A 21,517-nucleotide genomic window follows, 5' to 3' on the forward strand; every position below is an offset into this window, starting at 1 on the left:
TTCGAACCGGCCGGCAAATTCCTCGGCGTGCTTGTTAGCGCCTGGGGAATTGATGCCAATCCGAGAGAAAGTCCAAGCAATTCTAGACTGCCGGAGCCAAGGAATCGCAAAGAGGTTATGATATCGACCGGGAGGATGGCGGCCCTTGCCCGTTTTATCTCTCGGTCAGCCGACAAGAGCACCCCATTCTTCAAAGTGCTAAAAGGGAATAAAGACTTCTCTGGGGGAGGAACAGAGCACGGCTTTCAAACAACCGAAGGCCCATCGCAAACTCTCCCCGACCCGTCCCGCACCGACGCCTGGGAAACGCTATATCTATATTTAGCAAGAACCTCGGCCGCGGTCGATCGTAATCGTCGAGAAGAAAACAAGCAAGCAGCGACCCAATATACTTTATCGCCATACACTGTTGCCGCCGAGAGAAACTACCCGCTGATTGAAAAAGCAGCCTTTGCCGTGGTTGTTGCCGCAAGGAAGTTGAAACCCTACTTCGACGCACATCCCATGACGGTCTTAACCGACCAGCCGTGGAGAAAACACTGGAAAAATTCGAACAATCAGCAGACTTATCAAATGGGCAAATGGAGCTATCCGGCTTCGGCATTCAATACAAACCAAGGCCTTCGATAAAAGGGCAAAGGCCGCGCAGACTTCTTGGCCGAGTGCACGTATCAGGAAGAATCGTGTCCCGGCATGTGGGAGGTATATACCGATGGATCCTCCACAACGAACGGCTCGAGCCGCATCCTTATCATCAGCCCAAACGGGGACGAGTTCGAGTACGCTTTGAAGTTTACCTTCTCGACCTCAAACAACGAATCCGAATATGAGGCGGTGATAACCGGAGTTGAGTTAGCCGAGAGCCGCGCGTAACACATCATTTTGAAAACAGACCTCTCTTGGTGACTAACCAATACGAAGGAGAGTACTGGCTCGGGACGATGGGATGGTAAGATACCTGGAAAAGGTAAAAGCCGAGACCTCAAAATTGAAGTCATTCAAAATGCGACACATACCCAGTGTCCGAGAACAACCGGGCCGACGCTCTCTCAAAGCTGGCGATTCAACCATAAAGAATATCACCAACCGTCTTTGGTGGACATCGAGAACGCTAAAAGCATTGACGAAACCATCGGCATGGTGTGCGACGTGGAAACCGAGACAACATGGATGACTCCGATAAAGGGGTATAAACTGTCAAATGAATTACCGGAGGACCGCAACCTCTCACAAAAGATAAAGAGGATCGCAAAGAAGGTACTTGGTGTTTGAAGGAGAGTTATATAGGAGGTCCGCGACAAGGCCACTCCTAAGATGTGTCGGTCCAGTAGATGCGAGAGCTAATCTTGTGAAAATACACGAAGGCATCTGTGGGCATCACATGGGGCAAGAACACTAGCCCACAAAGCTCTCCGAGCCGGCTACTTCGGCCCACCATGCTTGAGGATTCCGAAAACAAAACCGGAAAATGCAACAAGCGTCGGATGCACGCTCCGGTGATACACGCACCTTCCCGAGACCTCCGCAACCGGTGCTTAATCCCCTTCCCTTTGCACAATGGGGAATGGATCTACTAGGGCCATTTCCAACGGCATCCGGAGGAAGAAAGTTCCTAATCGTCGCCGTCGACTACTTCACCAAATGGGTTGAGGCGTGGCGTGCTCACGAAAATCTGCGGCGGCGTAAGAAAGGTGATCTGGGAAAATGTCATAACTCGTTTTGGGTTACCCCAAGTCATGGTGTTCGACCATGGCCGAGAATTTTGGAGTGACACAATAATGAGCTGGTTGGAAGAACTCGGCATCAAATTTGCATACTCCTCCGTCTCGCCACCCCCGAGCAACGGACAAAGGAGGGCGACCCCCATAAAACGATCCTCAACGGCTTGAAGAAGACAGTTGAAGACCTCAAGGGAAGATGGGCCGATGAGCTACCCGGCGTTCTATGGTCCCTCCGGACCACGGAGAAAGAGGCAACGGGGTACAGTCCTTTTCACCTAGTCTATGGGTCCGGCGATCCTGTAGATTGAAAGCAACGGTGCCAACATTCGAACGGCCACTTTTAACCCGGGCGAAAAACGAGGAAGGCCTAAGAACCTCCCTGGACCTGGTCGAAGAAAGCCGAGATACGGCACGCCTCAACTTAGCAAGATATCGGAGCCGAATGAAAAGGGCCTACAACCGAAGAGTCCACAAAAGGGACTTAAAAGTAGGAGATCTGGTCCTAAGGAAGTCGGCCGCCACCAACAAAGGAAACATCCATGGCAAGTTGACGGCCAATCGGGAGGGTCCCTACAAGGTAGTTGAAGAAATGAGGCCGGGTACATACCGGCTGACGGACATGGGAGATGTACCCTTAATGAGCCATTGGAACACCGACAATCTCGTAAAAAATACTTTGTATAACAAATGAGTTGCCCAAAACAATTGTTGGCACCCCAATGCATATTCATGTCTAATGAGGAGTCATCCAAGTTTTTCATCAAAGTGTTAATCCACCCCAATCGAAGGCATCCTAACATATGTACACAAAGAGACAGCTAAAACCTCGATCATCCCGGCCTTTAACGGGGTGACGGGGACGAGCCGATATGCTAACATATGTTCAACGGCGGTCAAAACGTAAACTCCGTTGCCCCGGTAACTAGCCGGGAAGAGACGAGTGAAACGCGACTACCCTCGGCAAATTAAGACCGAGCTTAAAGACGTTAAACACAGTTGAGATACGCATTCTAACTGCCTCGGCCAAGCCGAAGGTAAAAACGAAAAAGCGCTCAATTAATTAACGCAACTACCCTCGGCAAATTAAGACCGAGCTTAAAGACGTTAAACACAACAGATACGCATTCTAACTGCCTCGGCCAAGCCGAAGGTAAAAACGAAAAAGCGCTCAATTAATTAACGCAACTACCCTCGGCAAATTAAGACCGAGCTTAAAGACGTTAAACACGGTTAAGATACGCATTCTAACGCCTCGGTGAAGCCAAAGGTAAAAACGAAAAGCGCTCAATTAATTAACGCCCAAGACAAGTGAAGGGATAAACCAAATGCCACGGCCCGCCCGAGGCAAAGCAAGCAAAATTCTCATTAAGAAAAAGATAACGAGTTACAAGAAGGAGAAACACAGGACGGCGTCCCCTTTGGGATAAGCCAAGACTCTACCTACCAGGGTCTTACAAAAATACAAGGAAAAGTAAAGCAAAAGGTTTCGATGGTTCTTTGAAGCGCCAAAAGGATGGCGAGGGAGAAAAGGCTTAATAGTTGGCCCCAGAATAGCTAAAGCTATCCGAGACGCCGGGTGAGCCCGGTGACGACCGCCCGTCTCCCTATGCCTGTTGTCGCTTGCCCTTACCGCCATCGCCAGTACGTTACCCTCGGTGAGCGGCTTAGGTGCAATCTGGGCGACCTTAGCATCCTCGGCTTTCTTGGCGCCCTTAGCATCCTCAAACCCTTATCCGCCGCAGCTTTCTTAGCAGCCTTAGCATCCTCAGCTGCCTTATCCGCCGCAGCTTTCTTAGCAGCCTTAGCATCCTCAGCTGCCTTCAGTCTGGCGGCCTCCTCCTTGGCCGCCCTCGTCTCCTCTACAAGGGCCGCCTTTGCGGCGGTCGCCTCCTCCTTCTTGGCCCTCGCGTCCTCGGCGGCCTTTATCCGCCGCAGCCTTCTCTTTAGCCTCGAGCCTATCGTCGAACAACTCGTCAAATTTTGTCCACGAGAAAGGAGCCATCCTGGATAGACCTCATCTATCACCTCCCGAAAGCTTCTTCGGTCGGTCCCTATACGAGCACACATGCGAGGGAGAATCGTGCTTTGAAGTGTCTCAATATCCTTCTCCCTTTGGGCAAGGATAGCACTAGTCTCCCTATGCGACTACGCTTGAGCCGATACGCCCTTTTCGACTCCTCCCTTTGGGCGACAACAACGTCGTAGCCGCCCTTGTACTGTCCCGTTCCTCCTTCAACTTGGCGGCGGCGGAATCGCAGCCTCTATCTTGGCCTTCTCGGCGACGCTGCTTCTCAATTTCCTCGACCCGCGCTTGTGCGGCAAGGAGGTCAAGCTTAGCCTTCCCGGCCACCCCATTTGCGGCAACAACATCGAGCCTCAGCCGCTCTATCAACGGTCCCGTCTCGGCCAAGGCCTTTTCCCCGCTCCCTAATACGAGAGCCGGCCGGATCGGACCAAATCCCAATCTTCTTGCTCGCCTTTGTACCCTCCGCTATGAGCGGTCGTTGGATATCGACGCGAGTACGAGTCGACATTTTTTCCCGCCGCCCGCACGGGCCTCTTCTCAACTCGCCGCTCGCTCGGGATGGGACAGATGCGCCGGTTGATCTACAAAAATTCAACCAAAGAGTCCACGTCGCGTTCATGGACATACCGGAGCGGTCATCGGTATATCTAATGAGCCAGCTAAATCGAGCCGCAAGTTAGATCTGTACCGGAGGGCTTGCTCTTCTTGGCCGGTTGACCCGTTTCCTCGGCGCTGGCATTAACATGAGCGACGGAAGCAGAAGCATCGGTGGCATGGGTAGATCTTTTCCTCTTAAGCCTAAGCGGATATCCCTCAGCATCGGAATCCTCTCCATCGACAATGTCAACGATCTCCACCTCGGTGGAGGCGGAATCGAGGTTGACACCGTCGCCGCCTTAGACTTGGCTTTTCGGACCCGGCGAGGCAAGGCGGCAGCTACCTTGGCACTGGGCCGCCGTCTCGTCCAAGCCCTTCGGAGGTCGATGGCGACGGACGGCGGTCATTCACATCGACCTTCGGATTCTTCTCCGTAACATTTCCGTCTTTGTCCAGCCCCATCTTCTCGAGGAATTGCTCAGACAGAACGGGACCAAAGTGCTCTGTAAAAGAAACGAAGTGAAACTTAGACAAAGGGACATGTCAAGATACAAACAACGAAAAACATTAAAGCAGAAATGGGCCTCACACCGACCCCACTCACCCTGTGCTAGGGCCGGTATGAGGCCGACATAGCAAAGCGGCTCGTCCATCAAGATGATTTGCGTCGGGCAACCAAACCTTCGGCGCCCATCATCATCGACCTCGAAAAGCTTCGGTGCACTTCTCGTCCTCATTAAGATAGACATTCGCGGCGTCCATCTTATTCTTGCCCTTGGGGATCATCTTCTCACGCTCCCCTTTGCTCTCGCACCGCAAGTTGACGCGATGCTCAAAGGACCGAGGCAACAAATAATCATCTGGGACCTCGACATACACCCACCGTTCTTTCCAGGCCCTTGCGGGAGGAGAGCTTAGACACGGTGAGATAGCCTGGCTCGGCCGGACGCTATACCACCCCCGGCCGCCTTGAACATTCATTCGAAGGAAATGCATCCGGCGAATAAATTTACCGTTGGGATCACCCCCTAAAGCGGCACACCACACAAAGCCGACTATAGTCCTAACGCAAACGGATGAAGCCGTGCCACCGCAACGTTCATCGCTTTGTATTATGGTGGAGACGTAAATATTGAGAGGAAACCGGAGACCATACTCCAGGTGTCTCATATATACACCGATGTGACCCGGAGGAGGGCAACAGACGGTCTGATCCTCTCTAGGGATGACAATGTTGTACCCCTTGCCAAAAAAGAAGTGCTCTTCGAAAAATTCAGAGCCAGAGCAGCGGGCGAGCCCATCGGTCCAAGCACGATTGGGGCCGATGGTACAGGCATCGTAATGATGCAAGACTGTCGCCCTCTCCGCACCGGAAGGATTCCTTTCCTCATCATCGTCATCATCCTCCCACTGCTCCAGAACTCTGCGGTCAACTTCAGGGGAAGGAGACCTAGGGCCCCTCGACCTTAACGGAATTGCGGCTACCGCCTCCTCCTCATCAAAGCGCGACGGGGAACCCCCCGGCGCATGGGTACTGGGACCGGCGTCAGTAGAAGACATGGTTCACAACAATTACTTAAACAAAACAAAAAGTTGAAAAGGTTTTTTGGTTTACCTTGAAGAAAAGTGCTACGCCGACGTAAAAATTCTGAAGATCGGAAGAGAGGGAGAGACTTGGAATTTTGGAAAGAAGAAAATTTTTGGAATGAATGAAATTATTAACCAATTTCACTTCAGAGATCTGGTATTTATAGGCAAAGGCCCATAAAGGAGGACCAATCAAAACGCAGCCCATGAAGCGTCAGCCAATCAACGAAGAGACACATGTCAGGCATGCATACACGGAATGTCAATCGACGCAACAGTTGAATGTCAATCAAAGCAACAGTAACCAAGCGTCTTCAACACGCCCCTTCATATCCCTTTGCCTATTCACCTTCCTCAAAAAACTCCTAAAGTATCTATTTTCCGCCGCAACACGACTAACCAAGCTAGGTAGCACCGGCGGGGGCAATCAAAAATACACCTAAGCACTCTCAACCTTGGGTCCGCCGGCTAGCAAAAGACCTTCTCTTCCACATTTGATGTCCATTACACATCCATGTGGAGGGGGATATGGTACGGCCTAACAAGAACCACGCCGATGCTTCGGAAGAAGCCGATACCAGAATTTTGCAAAAAAAAAAAAAAAAAATACTTGCACGAGAATATACACTCAAAGATACATCGGAGCCCATACCACGGCATAGACTACGGCTGGGGGCAAATTGATGGGGCATATTCTCGTGCCCGCCGACCAAGTCAACATATTGAACGAGGTCAAAGATATCCACAAAGAAGCCAATGACTTAGACATCCCGGCCGATCGACCTTTCGGCTGCCCGGCCTGGTCTCGGCATGGCAACCTACCAAATGGGCACCTACCCGCGTACTCATATCCAAGAACCCTCGGCATGGAGTCAACCAGGCTCGTCGGCTGCCATAGGTCCCTCGGCCGAGGGTAGATCGATCTTTTCACCTGCCGTGCCACTTGGCCCACTTGGCCACTACGTGACAAAAGGTGAAAGTCTATAAATACTCCTCAATCCTCATTGAGGAAGGGATCCAGAATCTAACCTAGGAACCCCTTAAATTGGTATTATCTCTCTCATCTCTCTACAATACACGTCATCAAGCAACATACTACTTAATCACAATAAGTTCACTGACTTGAGCGTCGGAGTGAGTACGCTTGGCACAAAGCCAAGCCCTCAGTTTGCTCGTTGTTGCAGGAGAAAGCCGAGGAGAGCAATCAAGGCTAGAAGAGGCATTATTCGACAAAGCTAGCGTGGTAAACAAACTTGATTCGGAATTCATACCCGGAACAGTTTCCACCATAATTTTTTTTTGGTTTTGTAAACCTCATGGATTAATATGGACCACATTCACCAATTCACGTATTTAATCATAATCATGTAAATAAATAAAACTGAATCTATATACTATAGACGATTATCATTTACTTGTAATTCGTTTGGTTAGGTTTTATCAAGAGTTCAAGACATAATGTCCGAGGCACACAAAGACACAATAATAATAAGTAATAATAAGTAGATTGTATCCGATGTAGAAATAGTAATAAGGATGGTTAGAAACTCGTCGTGCTCATAACGTATGGTAAAATAAAGAGAAGAGAATATGGAGAGAGACAAAACCGTATCCTTATTCCATTATGAGGAATATATATATATATACACATATAATAGGGTAGACTTTCCTTAATAATATAACTGTAGAATATCCTAACATATGGACATCCATATAATATTACTTAATAATATTTCATAACAAAAACGAAATTAAAAATCTACTCCTAAATCCAAATCTTAGGCTCCGTTTGGCACGACACTCCAGGTAGCTTATTTGACCAAAGTAGCTTATTTGACCAAAATTTCAGCTACCTGATTTTTTTGCAAGTGTTTGGCAAGTAGCTTATTTGGTCAAATAAGGTACCTGAAATGAAATGCTACATCAGGTAGCATTTGAGAAATCAGGTACCTGAAATGACTTATTTTCCATTTTGTACCCCTTTATTCTATAAGAGCAAGTACAATGGTAAGCAATAATCAACTAGCTTGACAAATCTACATCATTTCCTAAGCTACAATCATTCTAAGCTAATGAACTATTCCAATGGTGTAGTTAGCTTTTATACTAGCTTTATGGGAGACACATGCCAAATTATTTTTTCATAAACATTAAAAAAAATGAAAAATTATTGAAACTAATTTTCTATTGGTTGCTTGGTAATTATGGGCATATCTAAGCAAGTAGCTTAATGAAGCAACAAGCTTAAGGCAAGCCATTCAACATATCCTTCTCCAATGGTGTAGCAACTAGCTTGCAATTTTGAGAAATTGCAAGCAAGTCCCTAAGCTACACCATTGAACTTGCTCTCTATAATACTCCGTATTAAATAGTTTTCATATCCTTTTACGTCATTTTACCAAAATCAGTTACCTTTTCAGCTAGTTTGCCAAACACATTTTTATATAATCGATTCCTTATCACTCCTAGTTTTAAATTTCCTTATCGATTCCTTTTTAATTTTCACTACCTTTTCGTTTCGATTAGCTTTTTCAGTTTCAAATCCTTTTCGGGTAGTTTTTGCTTAAACAAACAGAGCCTTACTTGAAACTTGGGTATATCTTAAGTTGGGACTCATCAAAGTAATATAATACACAAAATTTCATTGAAGACGGGCAATATCCGTCATAAGTCTGTGACGGATATAATTTCCTCTCACAAAATACCTATTAAGAGGTGAGTGGGAAGCACATAATGGGGTGCTCCACCTTATCCCCTCCCCCTTTTTATGAGAGGTCACATGTTTGTGACGGGATTAACCGTCACAAGCAAGACTAGCTGAAAGTAATATTGACCATAAAAAACCAGCCTAATCTAATTCCGTCTAGCCTCTAATTTGCAACGCCCCAAACATAGTTATCATTCTAATAAACACAAATTCTTATTTCAGACCGTTATATTCGTCTAAAATTGTCAGACGGGTATCATTTTCTCTCACAAAAAATTCATTTAGGGCGTGAGTGGGAAAACACATGAGGGTGTCCCACCATTCATGTGCTTCTCACTTGTAAAAGGTCTTATTGCAGTCTGAAATAAGATGGTCTGAAGCAAGACAGACTTTTCTAATAATTATTGTCGCCTCCATTTATGTCCAATTAAACTACAAAGCGTCTTGCTTGTGACGGACAATATCCGTCACAAGCTGAAGACCTCTCACAATAAAGCAAGTGGGTTGGCAAGTGGGAGGGAAAATGGAGATCCACGATATTCGCTGCATCTTGTGAGAGAAGCTCTACCGTCTTGATTTGTGACGGATAGTCTTTTCTTGATGATTTTGTGATTAAACTAATGGACGTAGAGAAACCAAATTACACATCTCAATTTGTAGTTGATATGAATTACTTGTGTCTCTTAATTTCGTCACTACAAACGTCATTTCTTTTAACAATCATGTGCCCACTTTTATATTTCTATATATATCCAACATCCCACCTAGTTCAATTCATCTAGTCCCCGTCACATACACTTCTACAATAAAACCTCATCCACTAATAATTAAGTTTTTTTTTTTTTTTCAGATGGAAGGCAAACAAAAACCACATTTCCTTCTAGTAACGTTCCCAGCACAAGGCCACATTAACCCGGCGTTGCAGTTCGCCAAGCGACTTCTGCGGGCCGGGACACATGTCACCATCTCCACTAGCATCTCCGGAAAGCGGTGTCTCGACAAGGCAAACGTGCCTGACGGCCTTGAATTTGCCCCCTTCTCGGACGGCTATGACGATGGTTTCCAGCCTAGTGACGGTGACGTCATAACCTACATGTCCAAGTTCAAGCAAACCGGGTCCAATTCACTAGGTCAGGTTTTTGAGAGGTCACGTGGAGAGGGGAAACAAGTCACGTGTTGTGTGTATACTCTACTTCTCCCATGGGCTGCTGAAGTGGCGCGTGTGAATCACGTGCCATCGGCGCTACTTTGGATCCAACCAGCATCCGTGTTTGACGTGTATTATTACTATTTTAGGGGATACGGTGACGTGATAAAGGAGTGTGAGAATAACCCCTCATGGTCGCTAGAATTACCAAATCTGCCATTCACTTTAAAAGCACGTGACCTACCTTCGTTTTTACTTCCTTCTACTCCACTTCCTTACAATTTTGCTCTTCCTACGTTCCTAGCGCAAATAATGGAGTTGGAGAAGGAGGACACGCCAACAATCCTGGTGAACACATTCGACGAGTTGGAGGTTGACGCCCTCAAGGCCATCAAGAGGTTCACACTTATCCCGGTCGGACCTCTTCTTCCTTCGAGTTTCCTCAATGAAAAGGAAAAGGATTATATGAGATGGCTTGATTCACAAAATGAATCTTCAGTAGTATACGTGTCATTTGGTAGCATGTCTGTCTTGTCTGGACCGCAACAAGAAGAGTTGGCTCGTGCCCTTATAACGACCCACAGGCCTTTCCTGTGGGTCATCCGAGAAAAAGATAACAAAGGTAAAGAAGAAAAACAAAATAAAAATATTGATGAGGGTGATAGGCTAAGTTGTATGAACGATCTAAAGCACCAGGGTATGATAGTACCCTGGTGCTCTCAGGTCGATGTATTGTCCCACCCTTCAGTTGGGTGCTTTGTTACGCACTGTGGTTGGAACTCGACTCTTGAGAGCATTACTTCGGGTATACCAATGGTTGCATTTCCACAATGGACGGATCAAACGACAAATGCTAAGCTGGTGGAAGATGTGTGGAGGATTGGAGTGAGAGTGCAAATAAGTGAGGAAGAAGGGTTGGTTAAGGAAGAGGAGATTAAGAGGTGTTTGGAATTGGTGATGGAGAGTCAAGAGATGAAGTTAAATGCAAAAAAGTGGAAAGAATTGGCTGTACAAGCTTCTAAAGATGGTGGTGGTTCTCATATGAATTTGAAATGTTTTATAGAAGATGTTGCTTCTCTTCAACACACTACAAGTCCTTGAACTTACTAGTAGAGTATAATTAAGTACTCCTTCCTATTCACTATATTCTTCCCTTTTTTTTTGCACAATGAATAAGAAATCGATTTTGGACCACATAAAACACACTACTCCACATGTAATTTAATTTGGACCACACAAATTAACCCAAAAAAAAAAATAGGGAAGAAAACCCGAATAATCCGAATAAGGAAATAGGGAAGAAAATGGTGAATAAGAGGGAATATTAAAATGTGGTATTTAAATATGAATTAGTATTACTCTCTCTTGAACAAAAAACAGACTTATAAAACTTGCGCAAAAACAGACTTATTATCGTCTCTTGAACAAATATTTGATAATAAGGAATTAAGGATTTCTGCTTGGACATTGGTTTGCCATAATTGCTTTTGAAACTGGTTTTCTTTGCCAATCAGCTTTATATATTATCCAGATTTGGATAGTTTGTATATTAACTGCACTCCAGAGAACCACAACCATTCTCCAGTTGCTCAGAAGAGGCTCTTGATTAAACCTGCAGAGGGTTTAGATGAATGTGGCCCTACTGCACTTATAATAGACAGGCCTGTTTTGGTAGACTCGTGATGATGAAGGCGGTTCATCTTTTATTTCTCAATGAATGAAACCTCGACGGCATGGTTTTAAATCTCGTATCGGTCGTAGTGCGGTACCGGTATAACCGGTCCTTAATCAGCCGTCGCGGATGGATTGCGGTGAATCTCGGTGATTCTAGGGCGATATCTAGTATCGGTAGAGTGAAAATCCGATACAACTCTATTGGAGATCATGCCAGCTTGCTGTCAAATGCTGCCAAGACATCACTGCCAACGTGAGATGTTGATGACTGGACAGTGACTCAGCACAGTTGACTAACCATAACAGAATTGACCGGCTGTAACAGAATTCTGTTACATATCATAACAGAATTCCTAACCACTCATTACATCAACAAATATCTAGATATTTCCATGTATAGATTTCCTTGTGTATATATATACTGTACAGCTAACTCTTGTAATTATTCGTTCATCGGTTTTTCTAACGCGTGCCCTAAGGGCACACGTTAATAATACCTTATCTATCTAATTTCCACCTATAATTAACTACTTTGTAATTAGTTTAGGAAACTTTAAAATATTTTACATAATTAACTTATTCCATATTTTCCCATCACCAATTATCTACCTTTTATATTCATATTAATTATATTTCTCTTCTCTTGTACGTAAATGATTTTTCATTTCCATTAAACTAAAATTGTTCATCCTCATCTTCCTAGTTTTGATTTTTTTGGTTACATCTTCTTAGTTTTGATATGAGTGTGCAAATATGGCTAACTTTAGGCGGTGGATATTGAACACGCTATGCCTTTTCCAAATGATTTTCTGTTAGTTTCGGTGCCGTAAATTTTCAAGAAAACAATTGTCGATTGGTGTACGTTGTGATTTGTGAAATGACGAATAAATAATTACAGTGATACCAGATGATTTCTTGATCGATCTACACACTAAACAAGTAGTCGAATAAAATTTCCCTATCCAATTCCGAATTGTCAAGTCTTCTTATCCGAGAAAGGGTGCGTGTTGGAGCAGATCGGTGCCCGATATACAACTAGATGGCGTCGTCCCTGGCTCTTATGGCTTCTTGCTACAGTGCTAATTATGAATATTGGGATGTAAAATCATTATCAAATGGAAAGAGAATAATTATGGAAAGGAAGTGAGAGAAAATAAAACGTAAATAAGGTAACTTTTTAAAAGTTTCCTAAACTAATTAGGAGTAGTTATTTATAGGTGGAAACTAGATAGATAAGGTATTATTAACGTGTGCCCTTAGGGCACGCGTTAGAAAAACCGTTCATTCATAATACATAATACAATCTCACTTTTATTTACGTTTTTCTCCAAACATTTTACTGAATTTCTTCCTCATTATCAAGCTTTATTCTTCACCATTAATGGCGTCCATGAAGCTCATCATGTTTTCAAACTCGGCCGAGATTTAAAACCATGCTTGACAGTTTCATGAGCTACTTTTTTTAAAATGTCACTCTTATTCACCCATTTCTTCCCTCTTTCCTTATTTTCTTTATTCAGGTTTTCTTCTCTCTTTCTCGATACAATTGTTGAACATATTTTTGAGCTTGACCCGTCTTCATTAAAAAGAGAAATAGTGCACTTTCCAAGCCCAAAAATGCTATTCTGATCAACAATTGTTATCCTATAGTTGACCGGTTTATGAAACGTACTATCTCTCGATTGAGAGTAATATTGGACGCATTCTACCCCAATTGTTATCCTAAAATTGACCGGTTTTGTTGTTATAAAATTAAATAGCTTTATTTATCATTTAGTTATAAATTAGTCGGTTAATAACAATAATAATTACAATATAATAAGGGGCGGCCTGTAACAGCCCTAAATTTTCACGTCCAAAACGATAAACTAAAGATCTTTTGCTTTCGAATAATTCAAAACTTATACTCCCTCCTATTCTCTATTTTCTTCCCTATTTCCTAAAACGGATTATTCAGGTTTTCTTCCCCTTTCCTTTTTTGGAAACTTTTTAATCTTATTTTATTCATTCCTCTCTCCTATCACCAAACCCCACCCAACTCACAATTCTTTATTTAATTCCTAATTATTCATTTCTCTCTCCTATCACCAAACCCCACCCAACTCACAATTCCTTATTTTATTCATTCTTCTCTCCTATCATCAAACCCCACCCAACTCACAATTCATATTTTATTATCCTCCTTAATATTTGTGCCCCAACCAAAGAGGAAGAAAAAGAAGAATAGGAGGGAGTATATTTTAGGAAACCAAAACAAGTTACTTTCTTTTCATAATAAAACGTAAAATTACCATCTCCACCATAAACGTCTCCAGACCTAACTAAAAAATAAGTTACACCATATAAATAATATCGAAAATGATGGGAAGTTACACGGCCAATGATATTTGAAAGTTCTATTCTAAGTTTTATATAGCACAAATTCTTGTTTGTGACGGCACATATCCGTCACTCTTGAGTGACGGATACCATTTTACCTCACAAAGTACCCACTTTTTCTCTCTCTGCAATACTATTCATGTGGTCCCTTTTCTCCACTAACCCATTTTATTACCATTTTAACTCATAAAATATCCGCCACAAATGGTAACCCGTCACAAGGGAGACCAATTAATTGTTTATATAGAGGCTCAAAATAATTGCTTTTAGGATGTAAACTCAAAAAAGTTATTCTTATCAACAATTGCTTTTAGGATGTATGTAAACTCAATCGGTTTATGAAACGTACTATCTCTCGATTGAGAGTAATATTAGACGCATTCTACCCCAATTGTTATCATATAGTTGACCGGTTTTGTTGTTATAAAATTAAATAGCTTTATTTATCATTTAGTTATAAATTAGTCGGTAAATCACAATAAGTACAATATAATAAGGGGTGGCCAATGATGTTTGGAGGTTCTATTCTAAGTTTCATATAGAGGCTGAAAATGATTTGATTTTGAAAAATTATTAGTTCATTTTGTTATTTATTTTCACCATCTTGATTTTATTTGTATTTCTGTTTTTACAATTTAAAACTTGTCATATATTCTCTTCATTGTAACTTTTATTTACAGAATGTATAAGTCTAAATTACCCAAAAGTTTTTAAAATGATAACTAATAGTGTATTAAATAGTTGACTAATTAACCAAGTGGTGTTAGTCCAGTGGTAGCTGAGTTAAACCTTGAAACTTTTGGACTTAAAAGAAGAAGTTTTAACTTCTTGAAAATTGCTTGTTTAGCCTAGCTTGTGCTTATTTAGTGGGAGAACAGTCAGAACACTTCCAAAAGTTGGGCCAAACAACACCTAATATTTCTTTCAATGTAAATACATAAATCTTTACAATTTCTTCATTACACTTATATAATTTATTAGATGTACAAACATGTTAATTGTTTAACATACACAAATATAATATAATATATTTTGAAAACTATGTAATGAGAAATCAATTAAGATTGTTTCAAAAGATACAATATCCATAATATGCATATTCTATAAAATTAGATAATCGTCTAATTAAAAGTTAAATTTGATAAAATTAAGTAACATAATTATTTAGTGCATAAATGACTATGTTTATGTGAAAATAATTGCAGTAACATTGGATATAGCAAATATGATAGTAATCACTTATAAAACTAATAAAAATAAAAATAATAGCAGCGGGAGTAATAAAAGTAATAGTAATAAACAACAGAGTATTGAAATTAACATTATTAAATACGGAAGTAGTGAAATAAACGATAATGACGGCGGGAGTAGTGAAAGTAATAGTAGTCACAACAAATACAATGATATGGAAGTAACAACAGAAACAACGCATAAGATTTGAAAAATTAGTTTACCATTCTATTTATTAAAAATATTTTATTTATTTAAATATATGAGTGATAAAATTAATGGGAATAAATTAGTGAAAAATTAGGAAGTTGTGTAAGATCGGAGATCTTATGATGGCTGGTTATGTGGGTGTGTGGTGGCTGCAACCTCAACAGGATTATACCATTGCCAGTGGGTATGATTGGTTGAGCCCTCCCATGGTGAAAGTGAATTATATTGGGATCATTTTGTATGGGTCAAGGAAGCTCTTCCTAAGCATAGCTTCATAGGATGGCTTGTGATGCATGAGCGTTTGCTTACAAGGGATAGGTTGAAGAAAATGGGGATCATTATGGATGACATATGCATTCTGTGTGATGCTGCTCCTGAGTGTCACTCTCACCTTTTCTTCAACTGCACTTTCAGTCAGAGATGCCTTCAGTTGTTGTCCCAAAGTCTAGGTTGCCATCTTCCTAGACACAGTTGGACTGCCTGGTGGCTTAGTATGAAGTTCCAGTCCGAGAGTTTGAGAAATTCGATAGCTGCACATCTCTTGGCCTTAATCTACTCTATTTGGTGGTGCAGAAATAAATGCAGACTTGAAGGTTATCTGCTACGTCCTGAAACTGTGGTTGCATCACTACTTCATGGCAGGTTGCTTCCTTCCTTCAGTGTAGTTGTTTGGTCTTGTTGTAATTTTGTTATGTTCCTACTGCTTTTATCGCTTATGCTCTGCAAGTAGGTCGAAGAGTTGTAATGTTGAAGTGGGCTTTGTTAGCTTATCGTACTTGAATGATTGTATTTTTGGTTAACTTTATTAATATAACTTTACTTTTTTACCAAAAAAAAAATTAATGGGAATAATTTTAACTCTAAAAATAGCGTGAGCAGTCAAACAAACAACAATATCCGGAGGAGTAATGAATGTAATACTAGTACACAAAAACTCTAGAGAGACGGTCTCTCGATAGCGTTATTGAGAGATCTCTCACATGATGGAGTGAGGTAATAATATTAACCGTGAGAGTAGTGAATTTGACTCATAATTCGTTGATAAATTTTACATTATATAAATGGTAAACGTATGAGTTAAGCAAGTTTAACATAGTTGTATTCTTATAAAATAAAATTTGACGATAAATAAAGATAGCCCAAGCGGATCCGGGCACGAAACCTAGTTTTTATTCTATAGTCGAACCGGTTTAGACGTTATATCATTAAAAAGCTCGAGTTATCATTTATTTATAAATTAGCCATTTAATGACCATCATAGATATGATATTTGATTCATTTTAATTTTAAGAAATATCGATTGCTTGTTGAACCACGTGAAGTTCAACTGTGGCACAATTAGTTCAAATTCTTTCAGAAGCGAATGCGGGTTCTGGTACCGCTATTTGGAGGTTCGAATCCTTTAAAACCAGACCTAAAACTCAAAGTAAAAAAAATGGGCCAAAGAGGCTTCTTACTACACAAAAGTCTACTCCTACATCTATATATAAACGCTGGAAAGGCAAAGGGTTGAGCCTTGGCATAACAAATACTCCCTCCATACCAGACCAATGGTAACATTGACTTTTTCACACTTGGCGAGACACGTTTTGCAACCTAAATATCTTTTGTTACACATTATTAAAAATTATAAAATTTTGATATTCTTATAGCATTCATGGCGATAAATCAAACAAGATCTCACATGACTATATTTTGTCTTATAGATTAAGAATAATATCGAAGATTCCCTACGACCATGAATAGTGGCAAAACGGTCAATGTTACCATTGGTCTGGTATGGAGAGAGTAATGAAAAAGACTCATGGAAAACTGGAGCATTTTCTGCATCGATGGATGAAGAATCGCGATGGGCTTTATCTAGACTGAGAATGGACCAATTATTAAATCTTGGACACAATATAACATCATTTTTGTAAATTAGACACTGATTTTGTTTTTTACGTCTTGTTGGAAAATAAAGCGAAGACAAGCAGTTGCCAATTGGGCTCCATTAAAGACGGTGAGAAGACGAGTTGACTAAAGCTGAAACATTTGGGCCAAAACCCCAAATTTGAGTCCTCATCCACCTTGCCAATGCGGCCAATTCCCTGTATTGTCCATGATTTGCAAGACATGCTGAAGTTCAGTTAATATAGGAGGGCAGTTTTGTAATTTCAGTTGCTTGGTTTCATGGATGAAGACCTGAAGACAACATAAAAAGTACTTTACTCCGTAGGCATCTAACCCGGTTTAGTCTTGAGACGGATATCTGTCTTAAATGAAGTACTTGTTATTGAGTTATTATTCAACCCGTTTTAGCCTTAAGACGAATATCCGTCTTAAATGAAGTACTCAACTGGGTAGCTCATTTTATTACAACACAAATTAGAAAAGAAAGTGGAAACAGAGGATAGTAATGTAGTAGTATGCAGTAACACATTCCAGATTTCCAGATGAAATCTTCCTACTTTTTCTTCCTTCTTTCTCCCTTTTGTTAAATCTAGATTCAATTTAGTCACTCGATTTAGTTACAAGTTTTAATCTTTCCGTAATCAACGCTCTATCTACATTAATCCAAGAGATACAATTTATTCAAGCTTGGTATTACTCTCTCTCTCTCTCTCTCTCTCTCTCTCTCTCTCTCTCTCTCTCTCTCTCTCTCTCATTCCTCTTTAGTTTATGCTAATTTTATCAAAGTTTACAACTTTATTGTGTTTATTTATGTTAAAGTTGACATCTTTATCGTTTAATACGATTATTGTGATAATGTAGTTTATGTGACTATGTCATCTAATTTCTCGTTCTTATTTGGTAGTAATCATGCTAATTTATCTTAAAGTCGACAACTTTATTGTGTTTTTATGTTAAAGTTGACATCTTTATCGTTTATTACGATTATTAACATGTTTTTATGGTATATTTATGTGCTTATGTGTGTGTAACTACTAGTTAGTAGTATGGATAGTGATGATGTAGTGTATTTAGTTCATGTCATGTAATTTCTTGTTCTTATTTGGTAGTACACAGGCTAATTTATGTTAAACTTGACATCTTTATCGTGTTTTTATGTTAAAGTTGACATCTTTATCGTGTTTTTTACGTTAAAGCCGACATCTTTATCGTTTAATACCGTTTAGTAATATTGTCATTAGTAGTAACAATGTAGCTTAGGTAGGTAGGGATAATGGGTAATCATATAAAGCTAAGTTCTTAAGGTTGGGTTTTACCATATAAGTCAATAACATGTGATTAATCGTTTGATAATCTTATAAAATGTAGCTAAAACAAAATACGGAGAATAGTTGTCACAAAATAGTAAGGAAATATGTGATTAATCGTTTGGTAATCTTAAACGAAATGGCGTATCCATGAAATTATCGCTTCAAATGAGAAAATACGCCATAATATAAATGCTAATAATTTGACAACCATAGAATGCATAATTTGGAAGTATGTTATAAAATTGTTGCTTTAACTAATAACCTGTATTAAAAGTCGTTAGCAAACTTTAATTTAATAATTTAATTCATTTTTAAAATTTATGGCTACTGTTCAGTTTGTCCAAAAATGGAGGAGGCCTTCAGCTTATCAGTTACACCCGCAATGAACCTCATACTCGCCATTAATGCATTGGTAGAGGTTGATTTTAACTCACCAAGAATAGCAAGAATTGATGTGGGAGAAAGGGGATTTGAGATCACTGTCTACGATAACCGTGTTGATGATGGAATTCCCACAGAAATTTTCAAGTCAGTATCATTCGATGCCGCTTCTATGACAGAGTTTAATTGCCAAATTCCTCTCTCTCAGATGATAGAACTTGATGAAATCATACGGTTGTTGGATCCCGTTGATTATCATGGTAGTGTTAGAATTTTCAGCGCCGATGGCACAATGTTATCAGTTGCTAGTCTCGATTCTCATGGTAAATTATTTCTCTGTTCTTACTTTTTCAATTGCAACTCTTGGTTTGCATCATTCATAAGTCTGCATCATTACTTACTTTACATAGTCTAATTTTTTCAGACCATATGAATCACTGTTATCTGGTTTGGATATGAATAGGATGAGAAATAAAACCGTCTGCTTTCAAAACCCAGAAAATAGATTTTTGTCCAAGTTTGGTTCTGAACCGATTTATTGAGAGATAAACAAAGTTGTGTTCGGGAATCGCTCAACTATGAGAAGGCACCTCGAGGGGAATAGCTCAAGGTCTTACATTGTAAGAGATCCAGACGACTATATTATGTTGAGGAACTCGCTTGAAGGCTTTGGAGAATTCATCTTTCTCCAGAAGTTGAATGAGAGCTTCTTCATCAACCCACCTCCACCGTCATTTCTCGAGAACTTTTCCCCAAGAACTTAAAATTTCATTATCACTAAGATTGAAGTCTCAATGTTTTTTGTACTAGAAAACTTACCTTGACTTTGGATCACTTTGAGAATGTCCCAAAATCTCTTGCGCTACAGTTTTAAGATGTAGATAAGTTGCTTATGAGTTATGATCTTGGAAGTGTTTCGGTAATTGTAATGTACTGATGTTCTGTTTAGGCAATGAACCTGAGAAAATCTGAAGAAATAGGCATTGAATCTACTGATGTTCTGTTTAGGCAATGTCACAAGGCAGAACACAAATAACATCAATAACTTAACAAGGGTGATTGTTTCAACTTAAAAAGAGTGTTTAGATTTTATAATATAAGGCAAGACGGTCTTATACAAGACTAACTAAGCTGAGAAAGTAACCTGAGATCTAAAAAAGATTAAAAAAAAAAAAAAACAGGAACGTAGTATGTTTTCTTATCCGTGCTATCAGAGATTCAGAGTTTATTACCAATTACGGAGTAGCCGGGTACAACTTTAGGTAATGGATCTATGTAAACGAGAAGATGTAGGAGTAGAAGTTTGAAAAAGGGTTGTTGAAGCAAGGGTTTGAACACACACCCATGGTTTAGCATGACGGGTGTCCGTGTGGTTGTACCTTATGTCTAGCACATCCAACTTAGTCGTCGAATTATCGTGTAGATTATACCAAGTTGGTTTGTGAAAACACGTTGTTAGCATAGCTTGTTCTTTGGGTTTGAAAGCAATTAGCCATTTACGCGACCACCAATTTGGAAAGTCACGGTGACTAAAACCGTGCAGTTTAGTCCATGATTTTGTGACACCGTACTCTTTCATGACCCATAACTCTGCAAACGAATCAACCAACATATCCTGTTCACGAACCTGCATATATAGATAAATAAACTTACCCGTAACCATTAAATCACATCCACCACTCGGGTATCCATTAATAGTAGGAATTGACATCTCCCCAAATACTTGACTGTGAAGGTCTAAAGTGACAATGCAACCATGTTCATGATCGGTATTATTATTGGCAATCCAATGTAGCTTGTTGTTTATGGAGACGCCGGGGCAAAATAATTTGGTTAACCATGACGGAAAATCATTAACGACTTCCCAATTATGAGTACCCGTACTAAAGACATTAACCACATGCACCCGTTCCTGCAGGCCTTGCAAACAAGTCCGAATATTCACAATCTTATACACGTGCCCTACATCATCGTACCCAAATCCATACTCTCGAGACACTATGTAAGTATCCAAACGAGGAATTAACGCGTAATCAGTACTCTTTTTGGATAAGGGGTCAACCAGAACAAAGCGGCTGTGTGCCAATTCTAAACAAATCAACCCGTTGCAACATCCTACGACCACAGCGGGACCCTTATTCAGTAGGGTACCGTTATTTCTAGTTTGAGGTACGCTATCAAAACGGGCGTAGACACGAACGTCTAGGCAATGAGGTACGACCAAAATCATGTCGTCCAAGGTAGGAGATTCGAGGGTACGTTTACGATGGAGGTTAATAAAAGTAAGACCGTTTATCAGACGATACCATTCTTTTGAAACGCACTTGAAGCGTATTAGAGACTTTGCTGGAATCCATGGAAGTATTTCAAGATGGATTATTTCTTTTGGAAGGAATTCCATGGATTTTGTTTTTGTTTTTTGTTTTGAGCTTATTAATTAGGAAGACTATAATTACAATTAGTATTGTCTTTGCTCCTGTTCCATAGTCGACGTAGGGTTTGTGTCATATAAAGATTACTAGTATTGGTGCCCGGCTTCGCCCGGGCTACCTTTACCTACCATTAATTTTTTTTTTCATTAAATAAAATTACTTAAAGTTGCAGAACCCATAAATTTATCATTAATATATTTTTCTATGACATATCCTAAAATTA

At 40.7% G+C, this 21,517-nt stretch overlaps 4 protein-coding genes across 4 annotated transcripts; 3 read left to right on the top strand and 1 right to left on the bottom strand.

The window, feature by feature from the left end:
* Positions 1–9,402: 9,402 nt before the first annotated feature.
* Positions 9,403–11,250, top strand: LOC141594804 (crocetin glucosyltransferase, chloroplastic-like). Its single transcript, XM_074414797.1, has one exon. It carries the CDS (start codon positions 9,489–9,491, stop codon positions 10,884–10,886), a length of 1,398 nt encoding a protein of 465 aa, XP_074270898.1. The 5' UTR covers positions 9,403–9,488; the 3' UTR covers positions 10,887–11,250.
* A 4,150-nt stretch (positions 11,251–15,400) lies between these two features.
* LOC141628403 (uncharacterized) lies at positions 15,401–16,008 on the top strand. Its single transcript, XM_074441572.1, has 2 exons — positions 15,401–15,487; positions 15,529–16,008. Exons 1-2 carry the CDS (start codon positions 15,401–15,403, stop codon positions 16,006–16,008), a joined length of 567 nt encoding a protein of 188 aa, XP_074297673.1.
* Positions 16,009–17,539: 1,531 nt separating this feature from the next.
* Positions 17,540–19,788, top strand: LOC141646490 (uncharacterized). Its single transcript, XM_074454385.1, has 3 exons — positions 17,540–17,861; positions 18,817–19,185; positions 19,326–19,788. Exons 2-3 carry the CDS (start codon positions 18,828–18,830, stop codon positions 19,328–19,330), a joined length of 363 nt encoding a protein of 120 aa, XP_074310486.1. The 5' UTR covers positions 17,540–17,861; positions 18,817–18,827; the 3' UTR covers positions 19,331–19,788.
* A 332-nt stretch (positions 19,789–20,120) lies between these two features.
* LOC141628468 (F-box/kelch-repeat protein At3g23880-like) lies at positions 20,121–21,263 on the bottom strand. The gene has a single exon (XM_074441623.1). The coding sequence runs from the start codon at positions 21,261–21,263 to the stop codon at positions 20,121–20,123; it is 1,143 nt and encodes a 380-aa protein (XP_074297724.1).
* Between the last annotated feature and the right edge of the window lie 254 nt (positions 21,264–21,517).

The sequence above is a fragment of the Silene latifolia genome, chromosome 1 (genome assembly GCF_048544455.1).
Source record: "Silene latifolia isolate original U9 population chromosome 1, ASM4854445v1, whole genome shotgun sequence".
Lineage (NCBI taxonomy): Eukaryota > Viridiplantae > Streptophyta > Magnoliopsida > Caryophyllales > Caryophyllaceae > Silene > Silene latifolia.

Coding starts and splice junctions, on each gene's coding strand:
- LOC141646490 (XM_074454385.1), top strand. CDS start 18,828: ATGGAGGAGGCCTTCAGCTTATCAGTTACACCCGCAATGAACCTCATA.
- LOC141628403 (XM_074441572.1), top strand. CDS start 15,401: ATGGCTGGTTATGTGGGTGTGTGGTGGCTGCAACCTCAACAGGATTAT. Junction 15,488..15,528: donor ATTGGTTGAGCCCTCCCATG/GTGAAAGTGAAT, acceptor GTATGGGTCAAG/GAAGCTCTTCCTAAGCATAG.
- LOC141628468 (XM_074441623.1), bottom strand. CDS start 21,263: ATGGAATTCCTTCCAAAAGAAATAATCCATCTTGAAATACTTCCATGG.
- LOC141594804 (XM_074414797.1), top strand. CDS start 9,489: ATGGAAGGCAAACAAAAACCACATTTCCTTCTAGTAACGTTCCCAGCA.